Source organism: Corythoichthys intestinalis, chromosome 9 (genome assembly GCF_030265065.1).
Source record: "Corythoichthys intestinalis isolate RoL2023-P3 chromosome 9, ASM3026506v1, whole genome shotgun sequence".
NCBI lineage: Eukaryota > Metazoa > Chordata > Actinopteri > Syngnathiformes > Syngnathidae > Corythoichthys > Corythoichthys intestinalis.
This window is the reverse complement of record NC_080403.1, coordinates 12,442,845-12,453,295: the sequence shown is the minus strand read 5'-3', so window position 1 is coordinate 12,453,295 and position 10,451 is coordinate 12,442,845. Positions and strand designations below refer to the sequence as shown.

Sequence of the window (10,451 nt, the reverse complement as noted above, 5' to 3'; positions counted from 1 at the left end):
AGGAACTCTCTCTACACGTATGAGCGCTCCAAATATTTAAGTCTCGTGCGCACACAAAGTAGATTACAACGTCAGAGCTTTTCACAGATGCTTCGGAGGATGAGTGCCTAACCCACAACTAATATAACATGCCTTTTTGAAACTAGTTTTGTCAGCATGCTTGCCATCCCTGGGTGAATGGATGCAGTATATTTTGGTACAGGGTCATTCCCTCAAAAATCTTTTAAAGGATATTACCAAGGACTTTTGTATGAAGAAAATTAACATGGGAAACAGTGACTCCACTATTGAAGATCTGAAAACTTGTGAGAGTCATCAGTGGTATAGAAAATTCATGACTGAGTGCCCATCTGGACTTCTTTCATTCTACGAGTTCAAGAAGTTTTTTGGCTTGAAGAACCTGTCGGAGACTTCGGATGCCTACGTGAAGGCTATGTTTACAACCTTTGATCTGAATGACGTAAGAGAATTAATTTATTACTCTTCAACTTATAGTTTATTGTGACTCATTGTCAAGGCATTCTTTAATGGTCATTTGTACCTTTAATGTATTAATTTTCATGAGAATGTGGTTAATAGCTTGGATGCAATCGTGCCATATACAGTGGGCAAATAAGTGTTTAGTCAACCACCAATTGTGCAAGTTCTCCTACTTGATAAGATTAGAAAGGCCTGTAATTGTCAAAATGGGTAAACCTCAACCATGAGAGACAGAATGTGGAAAAAAACCCAGAAAATCACATTGTTTGATTTTTAAAGAATTTATTTCCAAATTAGAGTGGGAAATAAGTATTTGGTCACCTACAAACAAGCAAGATTTCTGGCTGTCAAAGAGGTCTAACTTCTTCTAATGAGGTCTAACAAGGCTCCACTCGTTACCTGTATTAATGGCACCTGTTTTAACTCAGTATCGGTATAAAAGACACCTGTCCACAAAGAGCTGTCGATGGACACCAGAGACAAAATTGTAGACCTGCACCAGGCTGGGAAGACTGAATCTGCAATAAGTAAAATGCTTGGTGTAAAGAAATCAACTGTGGGAGCAATTAGTAGAAAATGGAAGACATACAAGCCCACTGATAATGTCCCTTGATCTGGGGCTCCATGCAAGATCTCACCCCGTGGCGTCAAAATGATAACAAGAACGGTGAGCAAAAATCCCAGAACCACACGGGGGGACCTAGTGAATGACCTACATAGAGCTGGGACCACAGTAACAAAGGCTACTATCAGTAACACAATGCGCCGTCAGGGACTTAAGAAAGATACAAAGAATGTTAGGCTAGGTTCATATCACAGGTCTTAAAGGACAAATCCGATTTTTTCGTGTTTTTCCGACTCGAGTCAGGCATTAACTCGATGGTCTGAACAGGACAGGTCGCATAACAGTGGACCATTTCAAATCCGATATAGGTAACTTTTGTATGTGGTTAAAATCCGATCTGGGCCACACTTTTCCAGAATGTGGCTGCGGTTTGAACTTTCAAGTCCCCCAAATTGGAATTCATGCAGCAATTATGTTAGCAAAGAGTGAAAGAGTTAGAGTGCTATGTTAGCGATGGAGCCGTGCATTGGCGTTAGCGCCTACCTGCGACTGTTTGGCAACAGTCATTAAAAAAATAAAACGGGGGGGGGGGGGGTTGGGGGGATCTCTCTGCTCCAAATGAGCAATATTTCAAGATTGCTTACACGACCGAGAGTTAGGGCAAACTGTCCGTATATGTGTGCGTCATGCACACACAGTGCGTGCATGCTATCAATCCATATAAACTTTGAATATAAGACTAAACAAGGAATACCGTAATTTTCAGATTATAAACCGCTACTTTTTTTCCCCATTTTGAATCCTGCGGTTTATAGTCCAGTGCGACTTACTTGTCGGTTTATTGGGTTCGTAGGTAAGACTTCATTTGCCAGCGGCGTCATAAGACTGCCGTAAGACCGTCATAACTATGACATGACACTATCATAGGTATTAATGAATGCATATGACAGATGTCATTAAGTGTCATCCGGCATATTATGTCACTAATTCCATTTATGTCCAGCTCGGATCTTTTACATCCATTCATGAGTGAGATCATTTGCCGGATGACACAAAATGATATCTGTCATAAGCATTTATTAATGCTCATGGCGGTGTCATGTCATAATTATGATGGTTTTATGACAGTCTTATGGTGCCACTGTCAAATAAAGTGGTACCATATATCATAACTAGCAATTAAAGAAACAACTGGAAGAGTAAATGAAGACATAATTAGCACAGAACATGAATTTTGATTGTTATTTACATCTGTAGCGCTGCAATGCATGGTAGGATGCATGTTGGACGACAAAAGTGTTGACAGCAGGTGGCAGCAGAGGTTGACTGTCTCCCTCAAGGGAGCAGTGATAGCCAAGTGAAGCTTCTTGAAGCAATGAAGCTTTGCAGCCAATTGGGTCAAAGCTGCGGCTTATAATCCAGTGCGGTTTATCAACGAAAAATGCCGTTTTGTGTCAAATGTGGTGTGTGGCAGCTTATAGTCAGGTGCGCCTTATAGTCCAAATATTATGGTATTTATGTCTGTTATTTGTGCCCTCTTTTTGGAAATCAAAATATGATTACCCTAGAAGGCTGTTGAGCCAGCATTTGTTTTGATGCTCCTGCCCGTGTGGGTCAGTTTGCACAGCGCATCTTGGACTGCAAATTAGTGCGCATGTGTGATACTTGAACGGGCTCAATGGACAAAGGCAGTCTGAACGGGCACGCCGGAAAAATAGATATGACAAAAAAATCGGAATTCTGCATTAAGACCTGCGGTATGAACCTACTCTTTGTTTGGCTTGTGCTGCTTACTAAAGCAAAGCTAAATTCCTTTGTTAAGTCTTTTAAGCACTACAATATTATTTTATCGATTACTCGTGTTTTATTTTTAAAGCTGAGCTGCCTTGCATCAGAGGGATCCAAAGGCCGCATGTGGCTCCAGAGCTATGGTTTGCTGATCCCTGATCTAGGTCATTTCATTCTCAGGGCAGCTGGACTTTTTTGGTTCTCTTGGAAAGACTGAGAACTAACACATGAATGTAATATGTAAGCCATCTTTTGTGTGCATGCCTGTGTTGTAGGACGGGTTCATTGATTTCATGGAGTATGTAGCTGCTCTCAGCCTGGTTCTTCAGGGAGCAGTGCATCAAAAACTTCGTTGGTATTTCAAACTCTATGATATAGATGGGAGTGGCTGCATTGACCGCGATGAGCTGCTTTTGATCTTCAAGGTACTAGTGAGCCCTTAAGTCGAGCTACTGCTGCATATGTTTGTAAATGATTTATTAGTACTGAGCCATTGGTGCTGAACAAACAAGGCCTGGAGCTATTTAGAAGGCTACCAAAACAGCTGGAGCATGACAGTTTTGTGTGTAGTGTTAGTTGACACTCAGGCGACATCTACTGGTTGTTCAAAGTAAGGAATAAGTGGTACACTTAAATGACATGTTTTTGTTTCATGCTAGTCTATTGACGCAATCAACGGAGTTCATGATGACATAAAAACACAGGAGTTTACCAACATGGTATTTGACAAGATTGACATTAATGGAGATGGTAAGTAATGCTTTTACAGTAACTGTAACCTACTATTCTATTGGATCTTAAACAAACACGACCACTAGCAATGAATGAATTGGTTTCAATTGTGTCTTTTTTTTCAAAGGTGAACTGTCCTATGAAGAGTTCATAGATGGGGTTCAAGATGACGAGATGCTGCTGAAGATGCTTACCCAAAGCTTGGACATCTCACACATTGTTGAGAAAATACAAGGAGAGATCATGGCTAACACCTAGATTCTTAACATCATTGACCATGAACATATACCGTATGGATGTAGAGGTCACAAATGATGTAAGCAAGGCTAATCACTTGGATTGGATTGGTTATTTCCTACAAATGTGCCAGTAATGGAAGACTTGTTAATCCTGAATATTATGGTATGACTTTCTGAGAAATAAGAGAAAGTGCTTTTCAGGAGTTGTTCAGGAATGTGATGATGAGAGGTCCACTTACAGTATTTGCTCAGATTTTTTTTTAATGCTTTTAATGTTGTACAACTTTTCTAGGATCTCATTACATTGTGCATACACATTAAATGCCATGCCCAGTAAGTACTGTACTTGTCTTAAATCTTATCTTGGTTGTTACACGTCTTGAACTTTTGAACAATTGTTGTGGTACACTAATGCAATTAGACAATTAAACATGAAGACCACATAAATAAATCAAAATACATACTAGTCCTTCTAAAAAAATAGCATATTGTGATTAAGTTCATTATTTTCTGTAATGTACTGATAAACATTAGACTTTCACATATTTTGGATTCATTACACACAACTGAAGTAGTTCAAGCCTTTTATTGTTTTAATATTGATGATTTTGGCAAAAAAGTCCAGAAAAACCAAAAATCCCTATCTCAAAAAATTTGCATATCATGAAAAGGTATTCGAAAGAAGCTACTAACCTAATCATCTGAATCAACAGATTAACTCAAAACAACTGCAAAAGATTCCTTTTAAAAACTCCCAGCCTGGTTCATTACTCAAAACCGCAATCATGGGCAAGACTGCTGACCTGACTGCTGTCCAGAAGGCCATCATTGACACCTTCAAGCAAGAGGCTAAGACACAGAAAGAAATTTCTGAGCTGTTCCCAGAGTGCTGTATCAAGGCACCTCAGTGGGAAGGAAAAAGTGTGGCAGGAAATGCTGCACAACCAGAAGACATCGCACCCTGAGAAAGAGTGTGGAGAAGGGCCGATTCCAGACCTTGGGGGACCTGCAGAAACAGTGGACTGAGTCTGGAGTAGAAACATCCAGAGCCACCGTGCGCAGGCGTGTGCTGGAAATGGGCTACAGGTGCCGCATTCCCCAGGCCAAGCCACTTTTGAACCTGAAACAGTGGCAGAAGCGCCTGACCTGGGCTACAGAGAAGCAGCACTGGACTGTTGCTCAGTGGTCCAAAGTACTTTTTTCAGATGAAAGCAAATTTTGCATGTCATTCGAAAATCAAGGTGCCAGAGTTTGGAGGAAGACTGGGGAGAAGGAAATGCCAAAATTCCTGAAGTCCAGTGTCAAGTACCCACAGTCAGTGATGATCTGGGGTGCCATGTCAGCTGCTGGTATTGGTCTACTGTGTTCTATCAAGGGCAGGGTCAATGCAGCTAGCTATCAGGAGATTTTGGAGCACTTCATGCTTCCATCTGCTGAAAAACTTTATGGAGATGAAGATTTCATTTTTCAGCACGACCTGGCACCTGCTCACAGTGCCAAAACCACTGGTAAATTGTTTACTGACCATGGCATTACTGTGCTCTCTCACTCTCTCTCTCTCTCTCTCTCTCTCTATATATATATATATATGTATGTATGTCAGTATGTATATATATGTATGTAGTATGTATGTATATACTGTATGTATATGTGTATATATATGTATATACGTATATATATGTGTGTGTATATGTATATAAAAAAATATTAGAAGCTAAAAAACACATCTTTTCAGGGGTGCCAATAATTATGGAAGGCACTGTGTGTATATATATATATATATATATATATATATATATATATATATATATATATATATATGTACTAGTCCTTATAAAAAAATAGTATATTGTGATAAAGTTCATTATTTTCTGTAATGTACTGATAAACATTAGACGTTCATACATTTTAGATTCATTACACACAACTGTGAAGTAGTTCAAGCCTTTTATTGTTTTAATATTGATATTTGCAAAAAAGTCACAAAAAAAAAAAAAAAATCCCTATCTAAAAAAAATTTGCATATTTCATCCGAGCAATACAAAAAAGTGTTTTTTATACAAAAAAGTCAACCTTCAATTAACTATATCAGCTATGCACGCAATACTTGGTCGGGAATCCTTTTGCAGAAATGATTGCTTTAACGCTGCGTGGCATGGACGCAATCAGCCTGTGGCACTGCTGAGGTGTTATGGAGGCCCAGGATGCTTCGATAGCGGCCTTAAGCTCATCCACAGTGTTGGGTCTGGTGTCGGTCAACTTCCTCTTCACAATATCCCACAGATTCTCGATGGGGTTCAGGTCAGGAAAGTTGGCAGGCCAATTGAGCACAGTAATGTCATGGTCAGTAAACCATTTACCAGTGGTTTTGGTACTGTGAGCAGGTGCCAGGTCGTGCTGAAAAATGAAATCTTCATCTCCATGAAGCTTTTCAGCAGATGGAAGCATGAAGTGCTCCAAAATGTCCTGCATTGACCCTGCCCTTGATAAAGGGCACAGTAGACCAATACCAGCAGCTGACATGGCACCCCAGACCATCACTGATTGTGGGTACTTGACACTGCACTTCAGGCATTTTGGCATTTCCTTCTCCCCAGTCTTCCTCCAAACTCTGGCACCTTGATTTCCGAATGACATGCAAAATTTGCTTGAATCTGAAAAAAGTACTTTGGACCTCTGAGCAACAGTACAGTGCTGCTTCTCTGTAACCCAGGTCAGGTGCTTCTGCAGCTATTTCAGGTTCAAAAGTGGCTTGACCTGGAGAATGCGGCACCTGTAGCCCATTTCCAGCACACACCTGTACAATGTGGCTCTGGATGTTTCTACTCCAGACTCAGTCCACTGTTTCTGCAGGTCCCCCAAGGTCTGGAATCGGCCCTTCTCCACAATCTTTCTCAGGGTGCGGTCACCTCTTCTGGTTGTGCAGCGTTTCCTGCCACAGTTTTTTCTTCCCACTGAGGTGCCTTGATACAGCACTCTGGGAACAGCCTATTCGCTCAGAAATTTCTTTCTGTGTCTTAGCCTCTTGCTTGAGGGTGTCAATGATTGCCTTCTGGACAGCAGTCAGGTCAGCAGTCTTGCCCATGATTGTGGTTTTGAGTAATGAACCAGGCTCTGAGTTTTTAAAAGCCTCAGGAATCTTTCGCAGGGATTTTGAGTTAATTCGTTGATTCAGATGATTAGGTTAGTAGCTTCTTTAGAGTACCTTTTCATGATAGCTAATTTTTTGAGATAGGGATTTTTTGTTTTTTTCTTGGCTTTTTTGCCAAAATCATCAATATTAAAACAATAAAAGGCTTGAACTACTTCAGTTGTGTGTAATGAATGAAAAATATATGAAAATCTAATGTTAATCAGTACATTACAGAAAATAATGAACTTCATCACAATATGCTAATTTTTTTTTAGAAGGACCAGTATACAAGCACTGTGAGAGTGACATTTTTTACTTCTCCAGTGCTTTCAACACCACCCAGCCCTGCCTCCTAAGGGAAAAGCTGCTGGCGATGCAGCTGCGCCCTGACATTGCAGCATGGATTTTGGACTACCTCACTGGCTGGCACCAGTATGTCAGACTTGATGGCAGTACCTCTGGTACGGTAACAAGCAATACTGGAGTGCCACAGGGTATCGTTTTGGCGCCATTCCTCTTACCCTCTATATCTCTGATTTCTGGTTCAACTCTGGTTCCTGCCATCTCCAAAAGTTCTCGGATGACTGTTCTGTTGTTGGATGTATAATGGATGATGATGACGTTCACAGGGAATTGATTGAAAACTTTATTATACTGTGCAGCAGCAACCATTTGAGACTCAACATCAGCAAGACCAGGGAGTTGGTGGTGGACTATAGGAGGAACGGGAGGTCCCCTGCCCCAGTCGTCATCCAGGGAGAGGTGGTGCAGAGGGTGGACTCATACCAGTACCTTGGGGTCCAAATTAATAATGGACTGGTTTGGTTTCACAACACTTGTGCCCTCTTCAGGAAGGGACAGAGCAGGCTGTTCTTTGCCTGGTACACCAGACTCACTGCTGTTCCAGCTATAGACCCTACTCACCAACGTCACAGAATGACGTGTCGCTGTATCCGGCCGCCATATTGTCCGTCTTTGTTTAACCGTATTCTCAATGGTTTCAATTTGTCGTGCAATTTATAGTGCAATTCATGGAAGCCCCAGTGCTTTCAGACGCTGTAAACTCATTGGATGCGTTGCATAAAAGGCGTTATGTGGAAAAGCTTCAGTCTATCCATTCGCCAGATCCATATTTGATGCCTAAATCGATATTTTTTTACCCGCTGTCGTCGCCCTCCCTGCCTGACATCTGCTACCCTGATATCTACAACTATTTTGTCCACACAAAATCAGCCTATTCACACGAAAGTTTGAAAAACTTTAAGAGCAGCACTCTAAGCATGATTACCCCGTGTGACCTTTTACTTCCAATTTTCTAAAATGGCGACAATCAATTAAAAAAAAAGTTGACTGCGATGGCCGACGCTTCAAGGATAGGTGGATATTGGACTATTTCTTCAATAAAACACGCAACAACTGTGTCTGCCTCATTTGCAAAGAGACAGTCGCTGTTTTCAAAGAGTTGGATGTGACGCGATAATGATATTACCGAACAAGACACGCTGACATGTACGACAACATTACAGGGAAGATACGCAGCGAGAAATTATAGCAACTTGAAGCTAGTTTAATTTCACAGCAGCAGTATTTCGCAAGAGCCCGAGTGTCGAAAGAGAACGCCACAAAGACGAGATTGTTGAAATTATGAATTAAAAAAAATAATAAAGCAAATGTGACGCACAGAAGGGCTTGCTAAAATGTGTTTAAATATATTGTTCTATGTAAATCAGCAAAGGTAGCCCCCTGCATTTTTACCACACCAAATCTGGCCCCCTTTGCAAAAGGTTTGGACACACCTGTTTAACTGATGATCCGTAGACGAGGCCAGCTTCTTTCACTTGGTACCAGCTAAATATTATTCAAAATATAATGATGGTGGAAGAAATAAGCATCTTGAATTTGAAACTGTATGTTGTCGGCGATCAGCCTCGCAATGATCTTAATTGTGGTTGTCAGCCCAAAACCCTCTAAATCTATATTAAATGCACCTTACCAGATATAAAATGACTACTACATAATCTGTGGTGATCGTTTGGTGCCCAGTTTTCTCGTCGAATTGCAGCAGTCCATCTCGCTCTCCTCTCTGTGTCTCTCGGAATACGGTAGAACTTCAAGTCTCTCGGTCTATCTTCTCTGTTATTGCAACCAACCGCCACACACGCCTTCACCATTTTGATTATTAATGTTAACGAGCAGAAAAACACGCCATAATAGGAGGAATTTACGTAGCGGTAATGCGTCAACACGACGAGTTGACGGACAATATGGCACGGAGGCGTGGTTGTGACGTCATGTGAGTAGGGTCTATAGAGTCTGGCCACCATTCACTGGATACAATTTCCAGGCCGGAGCAAGCCACAGCAAACAGACAGCAGAGTGGACCAATCAGCGACGGGCAGACGTGACGTTAGTAAAACGACGAGGGACTTGCGCGCGGAAGTAAACATACGAGGAGAGCGGAGTTTATTCAACATGGCTAGCGCGAGACAGACTGTTGTCAATGACTCGTGTCGATGTGTTTTTGGTAACTTAAAACTGATTTTACCGTGGATTGGAACATATTCTCGGCTCTCCTGTTCACCATCTGTGTTGTTGTGGAGACGACTTCTGACGCGCAAGAGTGACGTTGCTCGTTAAGAACACGTCACGCAAATAAACGAATCTGATTTGTCGATTGATTTTGTACCTGCTCGAGAGGCCGTTAATGGGCTGGTTCCCAGACTTTTCTCTCAGTGTTTGAAAAATACAGGGAGAACAGTCTGGCCGTGCCAGGCAAGGCTGTTCTTCCTGAGGAGACAGCTCTTTTAACGTCTGTGGTAGGATACTGAAAAGTTTGTATCAGTCTGTGGTGGCCAGCGCTTTGTTTTTCGCTGCAGTGCATTGGGGGAGTGGTTTCAAGGCAGGTGAGGTGGGCAGACTCAATAAACTGGTGAAGAAGGCCCACTCTGTGTTGGGGCTTGAGTGAGGAAGTCTGGAGACTGTGGCTGAGAGGATGATGATGATCAAATTCAAAACCATTTTGGATAACTCCTCTCACCCACTCCAGGACGAGCTGTGGCAGATGGGCAGCTCTTTCAGTCAGCGTTTTATACCACCTAGATGCAGAACTGAGCGCTATAGGCGTTCCTTTGCGCCCACTGCATCAGACTTTAAAACAGCAGAGGTCTGTTCTCACAATTAAATGTACATTAAGCATAAGAACAATGACAGTTACTCTCTTTTCTTGTAGGGTTCTGACATAGTGCCGATATGCAGTCATGTTAGATTCCATTTTCACTTTAGTCGTAGGTAATTTGTATTCCTTTTATATAGTTCTTATAGTTTGTCTATATGTTATTCAATTGATTGTACACTGTCTGAGCTGCTGCAATGCCTGAATTGCCCCTATGAGGGATTAATAAAATCTTATTTTTTTGTAATTGTTAATATTTAGCTTTACGCGTCACAAAGTTTTTTTAAATGACCAAACATAGTCACTTGCCCTCTAAAGGATGGATCGTCACTTGATAGTCAC

The 10,451-nt window shown here is 41.5% G+C and overlaps 1 protein-coding gene across 1 annotated transcript; it reads left to right on the top strand.

Moving 5' to 3' along the window:
• The first annotated feature begins 265 nt into the window (after positions 1–265).
• Positions 266–4,209, top strand: guca1ab.2 (guanylate cyclase activator 1Ab.2). The gene is made up of 4 exons (XM_057846221.1): positions 266–460; positions 3,109–3,258; positions 3,493–3,583; positions 3,693–4,209. The coding sequence occupies exons 1-4, from the start codon at positions 266–268 to the stop codon at positions 3,821–3,823; spliced, it is 567 nt and encodes a 188-aa protein (XP_057702204.1). The 3' UTR covers positions 3,824–4,209.
• Positions 4,210–10,451: the final 6,242 nt, after the last annotated feature.